The sequence below is a fragment of the Peromyscus californicus genome, unplaced genomic scaffold (assembly GCF_007827085.1).
Source record: "Peromyscus californicus insignis strain IS unplaced genomic scaffold, ASM782708v3 Scaffold_5__1_contigs__length_169319896, whole genome shotgun sequence".
Taxonomy (NCBI): domain Eukaryota; kingdom Metazoa; phylum Chordata; class Mammalia; order Rodentia; family Cricetidae; genus Peromyscus; species Peromyscus californicus.
The window spans coordinates 111762813-111787523 of record NW_026294573.1 but is presented as its reverse complement, the minus strand read 5'-3'; the positions used below and the strand labels follow the sequence as shown (position 1 = coordinate 111787523).

The 24711-nt window shown below is 38.3% G+C and overlaps 1 protein-coding gene across 3 annotated transcripts in view; it reads right to left on the bottom strand.

The window, feature by feature from the left end:
- The window catches only part of Orc3 (origin recognition complex subunit 3), an 80832-nt gene that overhangs the window by 47236 nt on the left and 8885 nt on the right, over nt 1–24711 (bottom strand). For all 3 annotated transcript variants that reach the window (XR_008213560.1, XM_052715486.1, XM_052715487.1), the window contains exons 4-6: nt 17060–17204; nt 2721–2825; nt 1667–1815 (exon numbers count right to left, since the gene is read on the bottom strand). Coding sequence is in view for 2 of the 3 variants with exons in the window: in XM_052715486.1 (XP_052571446.1) it covers nt 1667–1815; nt 2721–2825; nt 17060–17204 (399 nt within the window). In the remaining variant the exon portion in view is untranslated. The remainder of the gene's footprint in view (nt 1–1666; nt 1816–2720; nt 2826–17059; nt 17205–24711) is intronic.

The following is a 24711-nucleotide window of genomic DNA, read 5'->3' as shown; positions in this document are numbered from 1 at the left end:
CCAGCACTTAGGAGGCAGAGGCAGGCGGATCTCTGTGAGTTCGAGGCCAACCTGGGCTACAGAGTGAGTTCCAGAAAAGGCTCCAAAGCTACACAGAGAAACCCTGTCTCGAAAAAACAAAAAAAGGGTCACTCTTTCTATATTTCACAATGGCTGTTTTTATTTTTCCCAAATAATAAACAGTATGTCATTCTAATAGTTACTAGTAAAATCTGTTTCTAGACATAGTAACAGTAAGAAAAAGGTTCAGTAAGACCCATACATATATAAAATAAATTTTCTGCTGAAAAACGTAAGAAAAACTTTTCTATACAAGTGATTTTTTTCAGTTGATACATGAGTATGCTCTAATGTGAATTTTATTATTAATGTAAAGGCACAATGAATGTAGTATTTCAAACTTTAAACCTTGAGATGGACACTAAATATTTAGCCAAACCGAACTTAAAGATACTGGACTTAAATTGCCATGACTTTGATTTCTAAATATACCTAAGATTTTGGATCAAATTATTATCATAAGCATCCTTACATAAAACACTTTATGTTCCATACATGGAACTTCGTGTATGACTTCAGCAAAACACATTAGAAAACGTCACTACAGTACTTTTAAAACTAGAGGGAACTCATGAAAGTTGGATCAATGGCTGTGGAGCCTACATGGGACTAGACTAGGCCATTTGCATGGCAAGACAGTTGTGTAGCTTGATCTGCTTGGGAGACCCCCTGGCAGTAGGATCAGAATCCATCTCTGGTGCCTGAGGGGGCTTTTTGGAGCCCTCTACCTATGATGGGACATCTCAGGCAGCCTTGAGGCAGGGGGAAGGACATGGACTTGCCTCTAATGGATGTGCCTTCTTGTGGGTGGGAGTGGGGGATGGGTTTGAAGAGGGAGGCTGGGGGGGAGCGGAAGAGGGGGATCCTTGGTATGTAAAATGAATGAAAAAATTTTCTTAATAAAAAAATAGAAAATGGCCGGGCGGTGGTGGCGCACGCCTTTAATCCCAGCACTTGGGAGGCAGAGCCAGGCGGATCTCTGTGAGTTTGAGGCCAGCCTGGGCTACCAAGTGAGTTCCAGGAAAGGCGCAAAGCTACACAGGGAAACCGTGTCTCGAAAAACCAAAAAAAAAAAAAAAAAAAAAGAAAATGAAAAAAATGCTCATAGTAGAATGAAATTTATATTTTGTTGAATATACTTTACTTATTGTACTGTTTTGTTCAATATACCTTATTTTTACAGTAATGTTTCCCAAGAATTCTGAGCATGGAACAAACTAAAATTTAAAAATTACAGAATTACTTGTCAAGGACTAAACTGATAGCAGGAATAGGTGATATGTGTCTACCAAACAAAAGCAAATATAGGAGGTACTATAAGAAAGTTACAGCCATTACTACAGAAATAGAATTTGCAACAGAATCAACTTGGGATGTTTTCTTTTTGTCATTTCATGGACTTCTCCCATAAATAAAATGTCCTCTAGTAATCCAAGCACTTACCAGTAATTAATCTACATACTACATACTTTCAAATTCTAGTAGCTTCAGAAGAAATAACTACCATAAAACTGCTATTACTGCCTTACCGACTTGTTTATTAGGAGAGTGATACATAAGTAAACTAATCCCCAGCCAACCTTCTGAGTATTCAGTTTCCTTTTACCTGTGTGACAGTCTTGTACCAACTAGAAAGTGAATCCATTGAATAATTTGTCTTTTTTGGGGTGTTAACACTTTTCACCTCTTTGGAATTTTCGTCTACACAGCAGTCCATCAACTGTGAGGTCAACTTTTGCAAAAAGTGTTTCACATCTGCAGAATACAAAAAGCAAGAAAACTTATCCACTGAAACCTTTGATAATGCTTATTGCATTATTTAAGTGGAGTATATTTTTTCTGTATTTCATCAATATAGTTAAAATATGCCATATATATTATTATTACTCATTAGAACCCTTCCCTTATTATTTAATTTATTAGGGGCTGGACACGTTCAGTTGGTACTGTACTTGTCTAGCATGCACAAAACCCGAGAGTTGACTGCCAGTATTCAATAAAAACGAATGTGGTCAAGCATGCCTGAAATCCCTGGACTGGGAGAAGGCAGGAATATCAGAAGTTCAAGGTCATCTTCTCCTACACAGTAAATTCAATGACAGCCTGGGTTACATGAAACCCCTTCTAAATAAGATAAAATAAATATATTTCCTTAGTTCAGACTAAAATCAGATCAAAATTTATGTGTATTATCTACAAGTATTATCTAAGCAAATGTATAAGCAGGAAATCATAAATTATTTTTAGAATATCATGTACTTACTTTCTGAACAACAAAAGAATGTCACAGTCCTTAACATCAAGAGTTATAAGAATTATTTTATTGATTATAAATCTTCCTTTACACTCATTTTAAAAAGCCATCCTTAAGACTTAAATTCTAATTCATCACAAGAGTAGTACATTAAATCTGTTATCAGTCCAGATGCAAACAAATCTGAGTATGACAGTGTGCATTTAATGGCTTTACATACTCAAGTCTGGCTCTGCCTACAGACTGTTTTTTTTTAACCATTGATGGCCTTTTCAAGTGGGAAAATAAATTGATTTATGGCAATGAGTAAAAATGAGTGAGACATGCACAGAGTGGGAGCCAGGTAGAATAGAGGTAAGCACAATTTTGTAACATCTCACCAAGAAACCATGCATTTATATTTTACCTGGACAATCCTTAGCTTGTAATGAGACTATATATGGTGTGACATTATTCTGAAGGGTCTCTGTTAGACTTCTGAATATTAAATCATGATCCGTGACATTCACACCTATGAGAAAATAAACAACATAATGTCATCATCTTCATTAATAATTTAATTAAGGGTATTTTAAAAAGCAAACAAAGCATCGAATGAAAACAGTTTAAAAACACGATTTGCAATAGAAATCCAGAAAATTGCAACAGAATTGACTCTACTCACAGAACATGATCTAAAGGAAATGTGGTACAGTTTAGTCCAGAACAGCCCACAGCCCAGTTGGTGAAGGCATGGGTCTCAACCTCGATTCTTACTGGGATATGGTGAGATCTACTGGAAGAAGGTTGGTTCCTGTCTATCCCTATCTGCCCAGAGGTAAGCAAGCACTTTGTTAACCAAATACTGCTCTGTGGTGATATTTTATTTGTGCTGAACTGTGGTGATATTTTATTTGTATGTTAATAAATGAAGTTTGCCTGGAGATCAGAGGAAACAGCCAGCCGTTTTAAGTAAACACAAAGGTCAGGCAGTGGTAGCACACACCCTTCATCCGATCACTTGGCAGGCAGGGTCTCTAGGCAACAGAGCCAAGTGTGGTGACACATGCCTTTAATCCCAATACCAACCATAGAGACCTGGAGGTCTGTACAGACAGGCAGTGACAAGGAAGTGAGGTAGCTGGGCTAAGAGCCAATAAGACAGAACAGCAAGGCAATAAAAGCCTGGGTAGACAGGAAGTCGTGGCATTTTGTAAGTTGCAGAGCTGGTGAGGTAAGGTTGGTTGGTGGCTCTCACTATTTCCCCAATCTCTAAGGATTTCACCACTATATTTGGCTCTGTGTTTATTCAATAAGACCGCTTAGAAATTCAGCTACACTACTCCATAATATACTATCTCAGAACATGCTCCAAAGCCAGGAGCCAACTCATTACACAACAAAATCCTTGAAACCATGAGTCAAACAAACATTTCCTTTCTTTAAGTTGATTACCTAGATTGTTTTGTCAGTATCAAAAAGTTAACACAACTAATTTGTCCAGAAAGGCCTGTAGTTCAATTCTTCCTTTGAAATGACTGCTAAGCATATATAATTGACCTTGGAAAATAGCTTAGGAGCAATTTCATTACTTTATCAAACTCCCACAGAAATCATTAGTCATTTAAGTACAAAGGACTAAGAAATCTAACCCTTTTGTGACCTTCCTTAAACACTGAGGATAAAAGATGAATACTATCATTGAAATCACAGTAGTTAATTGAAAAATGTGTAATAATTTCTGAGAGAACTGAAACAAATTAAAACTTTGGAACTTCAGTTTTTATCAAAGTACCCTTTCATTTTGAAAAGTCAGTTTTTGATGCACTATATGGTACATCAGAACTGGTTGGAAATTTCTCCGCTACTTTGGAATTCATTCTGTTAATTGATACCTTCCTTAACTTAACAATCTGTGACTTACAATGCCAACATTCAGGAGGCAGAGGCAGGTGTGAGTTCCATGACAGCCTGGCCTACATATTGAGTTCTAGGGTAGTCTGGGAGACAGAGAAACCCTTTCTCAAAAAACCAACAGGAAAAAAAAAAATTCTTTGGCATTTTAGCAGATAGCAGCACATATCTTCAACCTGCTTTAGCCTAGTCATACAAGTCACAGTATTTAGAAACAAATTTCAGAATCATTCATTCCAGCAATAAGCCCCCTTTAAAATTTCCAGAAAACAAATATATTAGCAGACTATTTTCCATGTTGCCTATCGGCATTCTTTCTTTCACCTATCTACTTTTAGCAGGTGTTTGTTTGAATGAGCCTACAGGCTCATATATTTAAATGCTTGGTCCCAGTTGGTAGAACTGTTTTGGGAAGAATTAGGAGGCGTGGCCTTGCTGGAGATGTGTCACTGGGGGTGGTGGGCTTTGAGGTTTACAGGCCCATGTCAGGCCCCCTCTCTCTCTTTCTCTGTGTCTACAATTGAGAATAAGATGTAAACTCTCAGCCACTGCTGCGACACCAGGCCTGCCAGCTGCTGCTATGCTCCCCACCATGATGGTCATGGACTCACCCTCTGAAATTGTAAGCAAGCCTTCATAAAATGCGTTATTTTATAAGTTGCCTCCTCCATTTAAATGCTTTACTACATAAGTTGTCTTGGTCATGGTATATATGAATGGCAATAGAACATAACAAAGATTGCAGTCTATTTCTTTCTTTCCTTTTTTTTTTTTCTGGTTTTTCAAGACAGGGTTTCTCTGTGTAACAGCCCTAGCTATCCTGGAACTCACTCTGTAAACTAGACTGGCCTTGAACTCACAGAGATTCACCTGCCTCTGCCTCCTGAGTGCTGGGATTAAAGATGTGCACCACCACATCTGCTATCTGTAATAGGCTATATGTAGTTTTAAAAAAAAAAAAGAAAGAAAAGGAATACAGAAAGAAAAAAAAAATACAGAAACAGAGTGTGCTCCAGAGCCTTCAATGTTATATCATTCCTAGCACCCACCAAAGTCTATGATATAAATAATGCATCTCTAAACAAAATGGAGCATTCAGTTAAACAATGGCTTATCTTTCTTTGACTCCATAAAATCTATTTAACATTATGTTCTCTAAAACAAAATACCTTACTTCAAACAAGATAATCAACAATGTTGAAGAAATAAATGATTATTTCATAGAAAATAACTGTTACGCACATTTCTCTAGTTTTAATGTTTTCTGTTATCACATTTTTAAAAGACTTTATTTCTAGTTATGTCTACTTGTGTGTCAGTGTGAGAATACATATTAGAGCTGGCACACCTGAGTATAATTTTACTGAAGTAAGGAGTCAGTTACCCTTGGGCTGGATTTATAGGCAGCTATGAGCTGCCCAACAAGGGTACTAGGTTCCAAATTCTTGTCTTTTAAAAGAGCAGCAAGTTCTCTGAACTGGGAAGCCAGGCTTCTGGACCTTCAACAGTTTAACCAGAAAAGTATTTTCAGACCATAATTTTGCAAAATGTAATTTCTATTTTCCTGTTGACAAGAAGTAGGACAGAGCAAATTCTCACAACTTATCAGGCCATTTCTTTTTATTATGCTTCTTCCCATCACCTCCAACAACGGTAACCTGCCAATACTGAAAGAAAACACTCGGTAGTGGTAGACCATCATAGGGTTAAGGTTCCCCCTTAATAACTGCAAAAGGTTTTCAAACCAGATGGTAGACTCTCCTCAATGAACATAAACACAAAAAATCTCAATAAAATACTTTTAAATCAAACTCAAGAACACATCAAAAAGATCATACAGCATAATCAAATGGGCTTCATCCCAGAAACATAGGGATGGTTTAACATATGTAAGTCAGTAAATGTCACCCACTACATAAACATTCAGAGACAAAGCATATGAGCATCTTATTAGATACAGATAAAGCCTCTGACAAAATCCAACATGTTCATCCCTTCATGTTAAAAGTCCTAGAGAGACTAGTGCTATAGGGGACATATCTCGAGATAATAAAGGTAATGTACAACAAATCCATATCTAACATGATGCTAAAAGGAGAAAAACTCAAAGCAAAGCAAATCAGGAATAAGAGAAGGATGTTTACTCTCTCTGTACCTATTAAATGTAGTGCTTGAAGTCTTAGAGCAAATGACAAGTGAAAGTGATAAAGGGGATAGATACAAACAGGAAAGGAAAGTCAAAATATTGTTACTGATGATATGACTCTATACATATAAGACCCTAAGAACCCCACCAGGAAATTCCAAAAGCTAATGAACACATTCAGCAAAGTAGCAGGATACATACAAAAATCAGTACTCTTCCTATAGAAGATTAACAATCATACAGAGAAAGAAACAATCCCAATCACAGTAGCTTCAAAATAACTAAATAAATAACAATCTTAGTATTAATTTAACCAAGACTCGTACAATGAATATTTTAGGATACTGAAGAAATACTAAAAGATGGAAAGACCTCCTGTGTTGATAGACTGACAGAAATAATACTGTGAAAACAGCTATCCTCCCAAAAATAATCTATTGATAGCAAACTAGATCCTTATCTTTCACCTTACACAAAACTCAACTCCAAATGGTTCAAGGAACTCAGCTCAGACCTGATACCCTGAATCTGATAGGAGTAAAAGTAAGGACTACACTTAAAAGTGTCAAAAAGACATTCTGAACAGGACCCTAGTACCACAGTTACTAAGACCACCGTCTAAGAAATCGGACCTCGTGATACTAAAAGGCTCGTATACAGCAATGACACCATCATTCCAGTGACGAAGCAGCTACAGAATGGAAAAGAATGTTCATCAGCTAAATATCTAAGCGAGGGTTAGCAACTAGATATACAAAGAATTAAAACTAAACACCAAACCAAAGAACCCAAATTAAAAATTAGGGAATAGAACTAAATATAGAATTCCCAAAGTAAATATGAATAGCCAAGAAATATTTTTTAAAATGTAGCCATCAGAGAAATGCAAATTAAAACTATTTTGAAATTTAATCTTACCCCAGCCAGGATGGCTAAGATCCAAAATACAAATGGATGTAGGAAGTAGAAACAGTAATGCACTGTTGGTGAAAGTACAAAATGAGGCACAATGGCAGGTTCCTCAAAAGGCTAGAAGTAGATTTACCACATGATCCAGTAATGTTATTCCCAAATGGCTCTGTACAGAGAAACCAGTTCATCCATATTCACTGTTGCTCTACTCATAACAGCAAAGAAACAGAAGACGGGGTTGGGGATTTAGCTTAGTGGTAGAGCGCCTGCCTAGCAAGCGCAAGGCCCTGGGTTCGGTCCTCAGCTCGGGGAGGGGGGGGAGACATCTAAATGTCCATTAATGATGAATGAATAATGAGTGTGGTTCATATATATATTATGTAATATTATTCAGCTATTTAAAAATGAAAGTATGTAATTACATGGATGAAGCTGGAAATAATTCTGAGTGAGGTCACCCAATTGTTTCATGTTCTCTCTCATATGTGGATGCTGGCTTTGAATCTTGAGATGTGTGTGTGTGTGTGTGTGTGTGTGTGTGTGTGTGTGTGTGTGTGTGTGTGTGTTTAAACTGGCATATCCATACACAGCAGAAAACTAGTAAGAGGCCATGGGGAGGGGTGGTTCAGGGAATGAGGGATAGACAAAGATGGTATGAATGGGGAAAAGTGCATAATGGAAGAGGGGTTAAATGGTATAAGGAATATGGTGATAAGTAACACTAAGGACCATGTTGAAAAAGCCAGATGGGAACCTATTACTGTAGAAGCTTCCTAAAACATTTATATTCAGATATAAAGAATTTAAATGGAGTTACCCTATAATGGCGTAGGTGGGATGACAATGTGTTGTGGAATAATAATAATGTACACTGTAAATATGTCACTCAGATTGGCTTAATAAAAAGCTGAATGGCCAGTGGCTAGGGAAGGATTTTCAGGGCAGAGAGAATGCTGGGAACAAGAAGGCAGAGCTGCTGGTGGGACATAAGAGGATGCAAGACATATAGAACTAAAAGCCATGAGCCATGTAGATGAATAGAAATGGGTTAATTTAAGTTATAAGACTAGCTAAAAACAAACCTAAGCTATTGGTGGAGCTTTCATAACTAATAAGTCTCCCTGTGGTTATTTGGGAGGTGGCAGGAGAGACAGAGAAAGACTTCCTGCAATTGGTGCCCAATATGGGGTCATGTACACATAACGCCTGAAAAAGCTTAAAAAAAAAGTTCAGAACATGGAGTCAAATGTGGCTTCCTGGTGACCATGGTCTCTCAGGTAGGCTCGGTGCTAGCTACTTACAGAGGTGTGGTTCTTTTAAGAGGCCCTGCTACCAAGCACTTAAATGGAGTTTATGAGCATCAGGCAGCATGCTACTTAGTGGCATGAAACTAGGTAGAAACATCTACAGCATGGACCCAGAAACTTCCCAGAGCTGGGGCGGTAAACATTGCTCCCACTGGTACCTCTGACATGAGGCTAGGCTCTCAGGTAATTGGGGGCGGGGGTAGCTAGCTGCCAGCACACTATAAGCTAAGCTGCATGAAGGTTTAAGGTTTTGCTCACACAGACAGAAAAGGTTACAGATACAGACAGAAAAGGTTCAGTTGAAAAAAACTTGTAAACAGTGTATTTAATAATGTGCACAGGCTTAAGAAAAAAAGAAAAAGGATATAGACAGTCATAAAATATAGTTTAAAAATAATAAAATCTTTAAAGAAAGAGTAAAGTAGTAAAAAAAAAAACAAAAACAAAAGAGTAAGCCACAAAGAGATGGGAAATACATAAAGAGTCTGGATCCTGTATGTTATTGTGTTGTCTTTGAATTTTCTGATTGCTGATAAGCAAATGACAGCTGCTAGATGACATGGGATTGTGAAAGGGACTGCTGAATTAAATCAGCCTAGATACTTTAAGAATGCCTTAACTTTAAAATGGAACTCAAAAAATGTATTGCTGTGGGGAAGAGGTTATGCTTTTGTTTCTACAGTAAACGAAGGTTGTGGGTTCGTTAAGGTTCATAAAGATCAGATTTGATCAGGGAAGACCCCCACCACCACCAAATCCTAGTTACAAACATAAAGAAATAAACCTTAAAAAAACAAGCAAGCGCCGGGCGGTGGTGGCGCACGCCTTTAATCCCAGCACTCGGGAGGCAGAGCCAGGTGGATCTCTGTGAGTTCGAGGCCAGCCTGGTCTACAGAGCGAGATCCAGGAAAGGCACAAAGCTACACAGAGAAACCCTGTCTCGAAAAACCAAAAAAAAAAAAAATTAAAAAAAAAAAAAAAAAAAAAAAAACCAAGCAAGCAAGCAAGCAAACAAAACCTACAAGACAGGTAATGTATATTTTACCTTCTCAAGCAAAACAAAACTGTCATCTTTGGTTGGCTTTCATACAATGCACAGTCCATATTTGTGTTAATGCAGGTATGTATGTTACCTTTGAAAATTTGCGTGTTTTCAGAAGAAGGGGCCCAGACACCAATGAAAATGAGTGGCCCAGGTGATCCAGCCTCTCAGAGTATCTCTGTTGCAGTTTCCTTAGAGTTCTATATCCAGAACAGCTTCAAGGCTCCTGGCTGAAATGGTCCAGCCTCATAGATTACTCCAGCTAGACTTCAAATAAGCCCTCCATTTTCCCATCACACAGAAACTAGACAACAGTTAGCTCTCCCAGGACTTAATCATTATCCTAATTTTCTCAGGGTCCCCCAAAGATGCCAGTGTCCCCACACAACAAGAAGCAGTCTAGAGAATAAAACACCCATATTACCAAGAGATAGAGTGGATGGTTTTTGGTCATTCAGTGAGCTATAGATGTTTGTCATTGTATAGGGGGTTGTTACAAACTGTTATTGGTCATGGTCGGGGAAAAAAAAACTGAACAAAGGAGATTAGATTCAAGGAACTCTGTTTGAAGAGATAAGGGGGGATATAGTATAAAAATGATGAAATAAAAGGGAGGATTATTGAGTCAACTTTTAAGGTTATTTTAGTTAAAACATACTGTACATACGTTTCTATCCTTGTTTAAGGTATTGTACCTATGCAACTCCTTTAAAAATGAACTCTAGTCCTTCAAAGTTATTATTACAAACTATTCAGGATAATAAAGAAATGCAGGTTAGTAGTTATTCACCTATAACAATCAAACTTGTAGTTATGCAAGATATGTTTTCAAGATCAAGCAGAGATGTATTTTAGATAGATAGATGGTCTTCTAACACTTCAAAGACCTACAGAATATGGCATTTAAAATGTTTTGTTAACATAGTGCTTTTCATGACAATGAAACATGTCTGCTCCTGGCAGTACTAATTTACTTCAGAGAAGATGATGGGTATCGAAGGAATTCCATATGGAGTTTGCTTTCAATGTGGCAAAACTAGCCATCTGGGCAAGAACTACTCTTGTCTTGACTGCTGACAGTATGCTGTGCAAACTGGACAAGCAGGACACAAAGGAAAAACGCTATTAAACTTTGCCAAGATAAGGCAGGACAGTCCTTCAAAATTCCTGCTTCATAGAAAAGTCTGCCAGACATTCTGCAGGACACATAGGAAAATGACGGCTGAACTTTGCCAAAACAAAGTGGGACAGTCCATCAAAATTTGTCCTTCACATAAATGTCTGTCATATATTCTAGGCCTGTAGGCCAAAGATAGATGCCCCAAAGTTGCAGAGGAACCCTGGGGTGACTGTCTAGGTAACCAGATGTCACCGTTGTTTCATAATTTTGGAAGTGGCTTTGCACAGCACTTCCTGTTTACTCAGGTAATATTATATCCTTCTGGGTCTTTGATGGAATTGAAGACTAGATAATTATAGTTTTCCTTAGTTATGATAAAAGATAAATTTGGTACAAAAATTTGGACTCATCAAGAGAGGATAGATAATGGAGTATTTTCTCTAAATTTGCCAAATACAAATGGACTGGACATTGTAAATGCAATTCTTATTCAATAATTGTTCTTATTGTATATAGTTTATTTACATATTGTCTATTTAGACAATACCTGATAATTGTTCTTATTGTATACAGTTTTACTGTGTTAAGAGTTAAAATTTTCCTTTTTATTTAGACAAAAAGGGGGAAAGGTTGTGGAATAATCTCTTTGTACACTGTGAATATGGGTCACTCGAATTGGTTTAATAAAAAGCTGAATGGCCAATAGCTAGGCAGGATTTTGAGGAATGCTGGGAAGAAAGCAGAGTCACCAGTGGGACAAGGGAGGATGCAAGACATGCAGGAAGAGAAGTAAAGGCCACAAACCACATGGCAACACGTAGATGAACAGAAATGGGTTAATTTAAGTTATTAAGAGCTAGTCAAAAACAAACCTAAGCTATTGGCAGAGCTCTCATAATTAATAATAAGTCTCTGTGTCGTTATTTGGGAGCTGGCAGGTGGGACAGAAAAAGACTTACTACAACAATGCCACCTCAAGACACAAGAGGCTATCATATAAAAAGTGCCAGGTATAAATTACTTCTTTTTGAGTTGTTGGTCAGTGGGGTCCTATAGATCCCTACCCTAAAACATTACAGACTACTGTTACTGCTCTTTACTACCTTTTAGAACTTGAAGACCCTACTGCCGAAGACACCACATATCTAAGTTCTAGGTCATAAAGAAATCAAGCTGGTACAGACCTGGATGCTTCCCCCCTATTAGTTAGCTTTTGTAGGACTGAAAGAAAGGCTCTATGCATGCTACCAAATGAGAAAGGCCAATCCAAGGCTTTCTCAGAGGCTCTGATGAAAGGACAAAGGGGACACTAGTTCTATGTCCTTGCCCAGGGGCAGAGGGCCTGGAAGGAGTAATAGTTTCTGTTCCAGGGAACCTGGCTTTTCCACCCTGAAGAGGCTGGAGTTAACAGTTCTAAGGCCACAGAGCATTCAGTTTGTGATGCACTTGAGATACCCTGTATTCCCTTTCAGTCACTACTTGAGTCAGCTCCCTACTAATTTTATCTCATTGTAAGATAGCATCCTGATGATTCTGTCCCATTTTCTCGACACTGTATATAAGGTGCTATACTTCTTAATAAACTTGCTTGGCATAAGACATGTTTAAGGCTTATACATGATCTCCTAACCCCAACTTTCCTGTCTTTATTGTTTCTCATATTCTGGTATCTCCTCGGGGAATATGTCACTGAAGAACTACCTGATGGTCACCTTCAAGGCACAATAATGACTGGCCTAAAAAGACATTCTCACTGATGCAATAGTGGCAAAAATATTATGGGAGTAACCATTTTCTGATTGAGTTTAAAAGGCACTCCACAAGATGAAACCAATGCTTGGTTTCATTCACTGATCAAACAAAAAAACAGTGGCTGGTTTTCTGTTTGTTTGTTTTTTTTAATTCTGCCTGAACTATTATTCTGCTAAATGAACATAGTAATAAATAAGCTTACCCCTAAGTTCTTATTTTTATACCCATAGATGAGTATATCTCTCAACCCTCCTCAGAGAAGCTTCTTTTGAAGACAGTGATTAATACAGAGACATACAGTCACCATGCAGAGAATAAGCCTGTGGAGTGTGTAAATTCCAAATGGAATTAATCACAGCCACTCCACCCAGGGTTCAGAGAACATTGCAGAAGAGGGGGCAGAAAGATTTCAAGAGCCATAGAGAAAGATGCCTGTAGAGAAACATATTAGTCAGACATAACAGTGCAGTTATACCCATGAAGTCAGAGAGGCTGCTATTGCATGCAGAAGATTTTCACAGGATTAGGCTGACAAAAATACCAGCATAGATGGAAGGGGGATTATCAAGTCCCTCCCCTAACTGAAGAATTATTGATGGCTGCTGGGAGAGGGAGTCAGTTTCTCCAAGTCAAATAAATGAAAGAATGGAGAAGGAAAATCCAAACTGATAAAACTAGAAACGAGAAGGGGGACATAATAATAGACAAGAAAACCCAGAGAATCATATGACATACTTTAAAAATCTGTATCCAACCAAACTGAAAAACCTAAAAGAAATGAATAAATTTCTTTATAATTACAGCTTACCAAAGTTAAATGAATATCAGATAAGCAATTTAAACAGATGTATAACTCCTAGTGAAATAGAAGCAGTAATTACAAGTCTCCCAACCAAAAAAGCCCAGGGATAGACTGACTCAATATAGAATTCTACCAGACCTTCCAAGAAGAACTAATGCCAATACTTCTCAAATTATTCCACAGAATAGAAACCAATGGAACATTGTATAATTCTTTTTACGAGGCCATAATTAACCTGATATATAAACCAAAGACCCAAGAAAGAATGAAAATTACAGACCAATATCCCATATGAACAAAGATACAAAAAAATTTCAATAAAATACTTGCAAATAGAGTCCAAAAACAAAACAAATAGATATTTAACAATTTACACATCCAATAGAGTTAGTAAAATATAAAGAATTCAAAGAACTGGACATCAAGAAAACAAATAAACTAATTTAAAAATGAGCCATATAACAATACAGAATTTTTAAAAGGAGAAACACAATTGACTGAGAAAAACTTAAAGAAATGTTCAGTGTCCTTAGCCATCAGGGAAATGCAAGTCAAAATTCCTTTGAGATTTCATCTTAAACCTGTCAGAATGGACAAGATCAATATAACAATGACAGATCATGCTGATGAGGATATGGGGTAAGGAGAACAGTGGTCCACTGCTGGTAGGAGTGCAAACTCTTACAGCCACTATGCAATCAGTGCGGTGTTTCCTCTGAAAGCTAGGAATAGATCCACCTCAAGATGCAGCTATTCCACTCTTGGGCATATCTACTCATAATAGCCAGAACCTGTAAATAGTCTAGATGCCCATCAGTGGATAAATGGATAAAGAAAATGTGATACATTTATACAATGGGACATTATTCAACTGTTTAAAAAAATAATGAAGGTCACAGGAAAATAAATAAAACTTTAAAAAAAAATCATCTTAACTAAGGTTACCTGGAACCAAAAAAAACATGTATTCTCTTAGATGTGGATCTTAGCTTTTAAGCCTTCAATAGGCATGCTACAATCCATATAACCACTGAGGTTAGGCATAGAGAAGGGACTGTGGGGAGGGAAGGACCTCCAAGGAAGGGGTGGAAGAATAAATAGTTAATGGAGAAACAGTGGAGAGAGTGGATTAAATGGGGAGGGAAGGGAAGAAGGGTAGAGATGGGAAGAGGGGAGGGACAGGTAATATTAAGTGCCATTTGTGGGGTCATATGGAAACCTACTACTGTAGAATCTTCTTAAAATATATACATATATGAAACAAATTTAAGTGGAATCACAAAACAACGTGGGAGATGAAGCCCCAACCAGACATCTTTTGCCACCAAGTAAAAACTCCAGTGCCAGGAATAGGTTAAATCTACTTGAGTCATTGGCCAAAGAGGCCCCATGGAAACTGTGGTGAATGGCCCCAATACTCCCACATCTCAACATTTGATTCTCAGTTGGTGGACTGTTTAGGAAGGATTTGGAGGAGTGGCTTTGTTGGGGTGCATGTGTTATTGGGGGTGTGTTTTCATACTTTAAAATCCCACACCAGACCCAGTCTCTCTTGCTGTGACTCCTCCTTGAATTGGAATATAAGCTCTCAGCTTCTGCTCCATCACCATGCCTGCCTGACACTATGCTCCCTGCCATGATGATCATGGACTAACCCTCGGACACTGTAAGCAAGCCCTCAATTAAATGCTTTCTTTGAGAAGTTGCTTTGGTTATGGTGCTTTTTCACAGCAGTAGAAGAGTAACTAAGATAGAAACTCCCAAACAACTTAGGCTATTAACAAGGCCATTGGTTGCTCTCCACAAACTGACAGTTAAGCCCTAATGCTGCATACAAAACACTTACACACTACATGTTCTCATTGAACACCAAAAAATCAAGCTGATGCCTAACTAGAACCTTTACCCCTCCTGACTAATGTTCATGGTACTGGAAGGTACTCTGCATGCTACCAGAGGAGAATGGATAAGCTACAAACCCTGCAGTCTTACAATGATTACCCACCTACATGATATGCTGTTGTAATAGGAGCACAAATGCAAGAGCAACAAACCACTATCTGACTGGATTTAAGACCTACTTTATAAGATGAAGCCTGTGCCTGACACTGCTTCAGTGACCAAGATCGGGAAAATAGATAGGCCATGGGCCTAGGGAAAAACAAAATACTATTGCATTGCTAAGGGAACACAGCAATAAAATGACTCCTAATGACATTTTGCTGTACCCATGGATCAGTGCCTTGCTCAGTCATCATCAGAGAAGCTTCCTCTGGCAATAGATGGGAACTATTAGAGACCCAGACCCACAACTGGACAATGTGCAGAGAATGAGAGATTTTAGAACACCCAGTACTAAATGGGATGTCTTCATCAAAATCTCCTGCTCAGGGCTTAGGGATCTATGCAGAAGAGGAGGCAGAAAGATTTTAAGAGCCAGAGGGGATGGATGACACCAAGGAAACAATGTCTTTATGACAAAACAAGACTGACACACATAACTCAAGAGACTGTGGTAGTATACACAGGGCCTGCACAGGTTCAAGTCAGACAGGGTCCCAGTGCTCAAAGGTGAAAGTGAACATGAGCTGCCGTCTCTGACCAAGAAACCAAACAACTTGCAAAGGAAAAATTAAGTTTTGTCCAATGGCATCTCACTGGGTATATTAACCACACTTATAGGCAGGTCCCAGATCCAGCAGTAGATGACTATTACAAAATGAACAATGGTATTTCTGCAGACTTCTTGTCTCAAGTGCTATGTTTGGACATTTTTTGTCTTACTGTTCATCTGTGTGCATATTATGGTTTTTGATTTTTGTGGTTTTATGGGTTTTGGTTTTGTGTGTGTGTTTACTGTGCTTTTTGTTTTACTTATTTTGTTTTACTTGGGGCTTTTTTTGTCTGTTTTTTAAAGAGAGAAAGAAAGAAGGTGTGGAGTTAGGTGGGTAGAAAGGATGTGGGAGGAGTTGATGGGAAGGGAAACTATGATCAAAATATATTGTATGACAAAAATTAAGTTCAATTAAGAAAAGTATAAAAAACCTGAGAAAATGCTGTTAATAAATCATATTTTTGTATTATCCAGAAACATAAATATTTGCTCTAAATTAGATATTGATGAGTATTTTTAAAAATTATAACCTGTAAACTGGAAACAATTTATATACAATTTACACAAATCTATGTACCTATGCAATTAATATTAACATAAGAGGATCTGAAATTGAGATATCAAGTGCAAGAAATAAATATTATAGATGAATTTCAATGAAGATATGATTTTTTAAAAAGGTCAAAAAATAAGATCTACTAACACACTGATGTTTTATTACTGAATTCTAATTTCATTTCTCTAAAAACATATCTGAATATAAATTTATATATATATAAATATATGTATATATTTATGACTATATAATAAACTTATTGATTTACAAAGTATGAAGTCAAATCATAGTTGTTTTAATTTTAAGAGCTTTATCAGGCTGGGCAGTGGTGGCACACACCTTTAATCCCAGCACTGGGAGGCAAAGCCAGGCGGATCTTTGTGAGTTCAAGGCCAGCCTGGTCTAGAGAGAGAGATCCAGGACAGGCACCAAACCTGCACAGAGAAACCTTGTCTTGGAAAAACAAAAAAAACAAAAAAAAAAAAACAAAAAAAAAAACAAACCAAGTTTTATCAGAACAAATCGTTTTCCACTATTCTCCTAACAAAACCAATTTAACAAATACACATAGGCAAGCATGAATAAACAGATACATACATACCAAGAATAAGAGCAGCAGTGGGAATTTCTCTCAGTTTCATTTGACAGCCCCAGTTTCTTGAATTTTTCTGGAAATCAGAATGGGACTTGTGCAGAAAGTCAATTAGATTATCAAACAGGTTTTTATTTAATTCCTCCTGTAATTGCTGCAATGAAAACAAAATTTTATGAATTATTAATAGTAGTAATCTGGCATTTCTTTCCTAAGGTTTCTATTGCTATGAAAAGACACCATGACCACAGCAACTCTTATAAAGAAAAACAATTAATTGGGGCTGGCTTACAGTTTCAGAGGTTTAGTCCATTATCCTCATGGTTGGACATGGTAGCATACAGACAAATATGGTGCTGGAAAAGTAGCTCAGTGTCCTACATCTTTACTTGCAGGCAATAGGAAGTGGTCTGAGATATTGAGTGTGGCTTAAGCATATGTGAGATCTCAAAGCCTGATTCCACAGTGACACACTTCCTCCAACAAGGTCAAACCCACTCCAACAAAGCCACATACCTCCCAATAGTGCCACTCCTTTGGAGGGGCCATTTTCTTTCAAACTACCACATTGCGTGCAGGAAAATTTCAATTTTCTCTTCTCTTTGAATGTTCAGTAATTTTAGTTGAGTGGCAATAGATTAACAGGGTAAAAGAACCCCACAAATATATCACACAGTATACTGGAAGGTAGTAAAGGGGGGGGAATCCACACAAATATATTCAGACAATGTATTGCAAGTGAACAGAAGGGGAAAAAACACACAAGTATATTAACACACAATGAGTAGCACACATGTACTGAGAGAGAAGAACAGAAGGGCAAGATGGCTGAAGCTTAAACTACGTTCTGTTTGTTTTGTTTTTTTTCTTGACAGGGTTTCTCTGTGTAGCTCTAGCTGTCCTGGAACTCACTCTGTAAACCAGGCTGGTCTTGAACTCACAGAGATCTGCCTACCTCTGCCTCCTGAGTGCTGGGATTGAAGGCCTGCATCACCCATTGAGTTCTGATATATAGAAAAAAACTGTCAGTGGGGCTTCGTGGGTTGAAGGGGACAGGGTGAAGTTTGGGAGGTAAGGTAGGAAGGAATAAGGATGGCAAGTTGCAGAAATATGAGAGTAAAACACTAACAAAGATGGTTTCTCAAAGCCACCCTGTGTCTGTAACTTCTCAGAAGAGTCATCTGGAAATATACTGAAGTACAGTGTATGGAGACATGGCTTGGCCATTGAAATAATATACTGCTCTTTTAGAGGACCTGAGTTCAGTTCTCAGAACCCACATGGCACCTCATTACCATTTTTAACCCCAGTTCCAAGAGTCTGACACATTTGGCCTCTTCCATGGGTACTTACACATGTCTGCACATACCCCTACACAGGAACACATATACACGTAATTAAAAATTGAAAATAATTCTAAAAAGAGAAGTGTATTTTGGGGTATTCTATTTTGACCTTTGCTGGTTTTAGAAAGAAAAGTATCACAGAGGCAGTAGAAAGATTATATATGAAATGGATAACAGCAGGATGAAATAAAGGTTTTCCTTACATTTCTGGAGATTAGTGCTTTGGATTACTCCCTTTTAAAAAAATCTCTCTTTTGGGGCTGGAGAGATGGTTCAGAGGTTAAGAGCACTGATTGCTCTTCCAGAGGTCCTGAGTTCAATTCCCAGCACCCACATGGTGGCTCACAACCATCTGTTATGAGATCTGGCACCCTCTTTTGTATACATAATAAATAAATAAATCTTAAAAAAAAAAATCTCTCTTTTGAGTGAGTTCCAGGAAAGGCGCAAAGCTACACAGAGAAACCCTGTCTCGAAAAATCAAATAAACAAACAAACAAACAAACAAACAAATAAAATAAAAATCTCTCTTTTATTCATTCCATAACCATTCACTAATCATTTCGTGTCTATGAAAGATAGTCTTTCCTAAAAAGCTAAGTAGACAAAACCGGAACCATTTACTTGAAGCTGAAGAGGTAATTTATCTGAATCAAAGCACTACCTGGTGATACAGAGGGTGAGGGGAGGCAAAGGTAAGTAGGAAGGACAAGCTGTAGAAACAAAGAAAGCACAACACTGGCTAACCACTGGTCCAGCTAACTATGAAAGAATCCAATGGGAGGAAAAGAGGCTACCCAAACAGGTCCAAGTCTAGACCGTGCAACAAACACCACAACTTTAAAGGATTTGGACTTCATACTTCAAGGAGGGCACCCAAGGAGCTCTAAGGAGTGAAGGCTCATTTGGCACTGTTGTGAAGGTCAGAGATAAAGGAGGTCATACTGGTAAGAGGGCTAATGAAACCCATCCCAAAGGTGGGATAAAGCTGCATTTGCCTGAAATGGGGGAATGTTCCTAATATGACTCAGACACCAAAGAGCTATTGGCAGGTTAGAAGGGTATGATGTCAGAACACATTATAGGGATTTTATGATAATCTAAGTTAAGTAATGAAGACAGACAGGAGCTTGTGAGGTATTTCAGCAGTTAAAAGAGCATACTGCTTAGGCTGAGAGCTGGCACTCAGTTCCCAGCGGAAGGCTTACAACTACCTGTTAACTCTAACTCCAGTGAATCCAGTGCCCTTCTCCTGGGATCTGAAGGCACCTGCACTCATGTGCACCCACCCACCCACATACACACAATAACTAAAAGTAAAATAAATCTTAAGAAAAAAAAGAAACTAGAAGATAGCCTAAATTGGAGACCATAAACTCAAGTATCTTTGAGGCCTACATGAAAAATATCAATGAGCAAATTAAGTATAAAGTAATAAAGATAGATGGGAAACAGTAAGAGACTAGAAAGTAGGTGAGCCAGAAAGATGGAGCACAAGGTCCTCAGTTAGAATTCCCAGCACCCACTAAAAGCTGTGTGTAATTCTCATTCAAAACCAAAACACTATAGCAACGTATTGGTTAAGCAGAATAAGCTGTTGGCACTGGAGCTACCAACTTGCTATAGCCTGAGCAAGTCCATGTCTCAAGAAGAAACCAAAACAAACAAAACACAGTGAAAACTGGATGTTAGAACAAGTTTAGAAATTGCTTCCTTTCAGACTTGTCTAATTTCTTTACTGACTTTAAGAGTGAGTGTCACCAAGCTCCAATCCCACCCCAGAGCTCCCATCTGGACAAGAGGTGAGTGCCTGGGCTCATACCCAGAAAGGCCTGCTCCTAGGTCCCATCCCTGGGCACCAGCAATGCATTCTAGGGAAGACCTGCCCAACTTGGCCCCAGGTTCTGGGCATCGGGCAAGACTCTCCCCACCCCCACCGGGAAGGTTCCCCTTCTCTAAGACCCTCAGCAGACCCTGAAATCTCCACACCCTGCCCCTACACCCATCCACCTGAGACCCCAACCACTTCCTGAGACTTAAAGACCAGCCCCCAGCTCCCATACTACCCTGGAGCTCCCATCTAGACAAGAGAGCTTCCATCTGAACCAGAGAGAGGCTTCCTGAATCTGTCAGCTGTCTGGACCAAGAGCGCTGATAAGACCAAGAACAAATCCACAAGGAGATGGGCAGACATCAAGGCAGAAGTACATACAACAAAATGAAAAGCAATACAGCATCACCAGAACCTAGCCCCCCTCCAACAGCTAGACTTGAACATCACAAAATGGAAGAAGCAGAAGAAAGCAACCTTATGAATAACATCATGAAGAGGCTAGAGCCTTACATAGAAGAAATCAAAAATAAAATTGAGGAAAAGACAAACAAAAAATGGGAAGAACGCTATTAAAAAAAACTAGAGGAAAGGACAAATAAAGCAGAAGAAAACAATAAATCCCTTAAAGAAAATCATGAAAAAGCAATGGAAACAGAGGAAGGAAACAGTCCAAGACCTGAAAAGGGAAATAGAAAAAATGAAGAAGACACAAACAGAGGGAATGCTGGAAATAGAAAATCTGAGTAAATGAACGGGAACTTCAGATGCAAGTATAACCAACAGAATGCAAGAGAGGAAGAGAGGATCTCTGGCATTGAAGATACAGTAGAAGAAATAGATTCATCAGTCAAAGAAAACACTAAAGCCAACAAAGTCATGACCCAAAATGTCCAAGAAATTTAGGACACCATGAAAAGTCCAAACCTACGAATAATAGGGATAGAGGAAGGAGAAGAATACCAACTCAAAGGCACAGAAAATATATTCAACAAGATCATAGAAGAAAACTTTCCCAACTTAAAGAAGGAAATGCCTATGAAGATACAAGAAGCCTATAGAACACCAAACAGACTAGACCCCCCCCAAAAAAGTCCCCTCGCCACATAATAATTAAACAACTAAATGTATAGAATAAAGAAAGAATATTAAGAGCAGCAAAGGAAAAAGGCCAAGTGACTTACAAAGGCAAAACCATCAGGATAACACCCGATTTCTCAATGGAGGCTTTGAAAGCCAGAAGGACCTGGACAGATATAATGCAGACACTAAGAGACGATGGATGCCAGCCTAGACTAATATACCCAGCAAAACTTTCAATCATCATAGACGGAGTGAACAAGACATTCCAGGACAAAGCCAGATTTAAACAATACTTATCCACAAACCCAGCCCTACAGAAAGCACTAGAAGGAAAATTCTAACCTAGGGAAGTCAGATACACCCTCGAAAACACAGGCAATAGATAATGCCACAGCAGTAAACCCCAAAGAGAAGTACACACACACTACCACCAAAAAATAACAGGAATGAACAATCACTGGTCATTAATATCAATGGGCTTAATTCACCTATAAAAAGACACAGGCTTACAGAATAGATACGAAAGCAGGACCCATCTTTCTGCTGCATACAAGAAACACACCTTAAATTCAAAGATAGACACTACCTAAGAATAAAAGGCTGGGAAAAGACTTTCCAATCACATGGTCTTAAGAAGCAAGCAGGTGTAGCCATCCTAATATCCAGCAAAATAGACTTCAAACTAAAATCAATCAAAAGAGATCAAGAAGGGCATTACATACTCATCACAGGAAAGATCCACCAAGATGAAGTTTCAATTCTGAACATTTATGCTCCAAAAACAAGGGCACCCACATATGTAAAAGAAACATTACTAAAGCTTAAACCACATATAAAACCCCACACATTAATAGTGGGAGACTTCAACACCCCACTTTCACCACTGGACAGATCTCCCAAATCAAAACTTAACAGAGAAGTTCGAGGCCAGCCTGGACTACCAAGTGAGTTCCAGGAAAGGCGCAAAGATACACGGAGTAGACCCTGTCTTGAAAAACCAAAAAAAAAAAAAAAAAAAAAAAAAAAAACTTAACAGAGAAAGAAAGGACTTAACTGATGTTATGACTCAAATGGACTTAATCGATATTTACAGAACATTCCATCCTAACAAAAGGAATATACCTTCTTCTCAGCACCCCATGGAACCTTCTCTAAAATCGACCACATACTTGGCCACAAAGCAAATCTCAACAGATACAAAACAACTGGAATAACCTCCTGCGTTCTACCAGACCACCATGGTTTAAAGGTAGATTTCAATAATAACAAAAACTACACAAAACCTACAATCTCATTGCTGTGGGATGTTCTGTATGGCAAATGTGTTGCTCTGATTGGTAAATAAAACACTGATTGGCCAGTAGTGAGGCAGGAGGAAGGGTTGGCGGGACAAGGAGGAGAATAAAGCTGGGAAGTGGAAAGCTGAGTCAGAGAGACACTGCCAGCCGCCACGATGAGAAACAGCATGTGAAGATGCCGGTAAGCCACGAGCCACGTGGCAAGGTATAGATTAATAGAAATGGATTAATTTAAGCTATAAGAACAGTTAGTAAGAAGCCTGTCACGGCCATACAGTTTGTAAGTAATATAAGTCTCTGTGTTTACTTGGTCGGGTCTGAGCGGCTGTGGGACTGGCAGGTGAGAGAGTTTTGTCCTGACTGTGGGCCAGGCAGGAAAACTTTAGCTACATCTCATGGAAACTAAATAATGCTCAACTGAATCACCAATGGGTTAAGGAAGAATAAAGAAAAAAATTAAAGACTTCCCAGAGATAAACAAAAATGAAGACACCACATAACCAAACTTATGGGACACTATGAAAGCAGTGCTAAGAGGGAAATTCATAGCACTAAATGCCCACATAAAGAAGTTGAAGAAATCTCACACTAGTGACTTAACAGCATACCTGGAAGCTCTAGAACAAGAAGAAGCAAAGTCTCCCAGGAAGAAAAGACGCCAGGAAATTATCAAATTGAGAGCTTAAATCAATAAAATAGAAACAAAGAGAACAATACAAAAAATTAATGAAACAAAGAGTTGGTTCTTTGAGAAAAATCAACAAGATAGACAAGCCCTTATCCAAACTAACCAAAAGACAGAGAGAGAGCATCCAAATTAACAAAATCAGAAATGAAAAGGGGGACATAACAACAGACATTGAGGAAATCCAGAGAAATTATCAGGTCATACTTCAAAAACCTCTACTCCACAAAACTGGAAAATCTAAAAGAAATGGATAATTTGCTGGATAGGTACCACATACCTAAGTTAAATCAAGGCCAGATAAACTATTTAAATAGTCCAATAACCCCTAAGGAAATAGAATCAGTCATTAAAAGTCTCCCAAGCAAAAAAGCCCAGGACCAGATGGTTTCAGTACAGAATTCTACCAGATCTTCAAAGAAGAGTTAATACCAATACTCTTTAAATTGTTCCACACAATAGAAACAGAAGGAACATTACCAAACTCCTTCTATGAGGCTACAATTACCCTGATTCCTAAACCAAACAAAGATGCAACAAAGAAAGAGAACTACAGACTGATCTCCCTCATGAACACTGATGCAAAAATACTCAATAAAATACTGGCAAACAGACTTCAAGAACACATCAAAACAATTATCCACCATGATCAAGTAGGCTTCATTCCAGGGATGCAAGGGTGGTTCAACATACGAAAGTCCGTCAATGTCATACACCATATAAACAAACTCAAAGAAAAAAACCACATGACCATCTCACTAGATGCAGAAAAGGCATTTGACAAAATCCAACACCCCTTCATCATAAAGGTCTTGGAGCGATCAGGAATACAGGGAACATACCTAGATATAATAAAGGCAATTTACAGCAAGCCAACAGCCAACATCAAATTAAATGGAGAGAAACTCAAAGCAATTCCACTAAAATTAGGAATGAGGCAAGGCTGTCCACTCTCCCCATACTTATTCAATATAGTACTTGAAGTTCTAGCCAGAGCAATAAGACAACATAAGGAGATTAAGGGGATACAAATTGGAAAGGAAGAAGTCAAGCTTTCCCTATTTGCAGATGACATGATAGTATACTTGAGTAACCCCAAAGATTCAACCAAGGAACTGATACAGCTTATAAACACCTTCAGCAACATAGCAGGATACAAGATCAACTCAAAAAAATCAGTAGCCCTCCTATATACAATTGACAAACAGGCTGAGAAGGAAATCAGAGATACATCACTCTTTACAATAGCCACAAATGATATAAAATACCTTGGGGTAACACTAACCAAGCAAGTGAATGGATAAATAAAATGTGGTACATATACACAATGGAATACTACTCAGCAGAGAAAAACAATGACATCATGAGGTTTGCAGGCAAATGGATGGATCTAGAAAAAATCATCCTGAGTGAGGTAA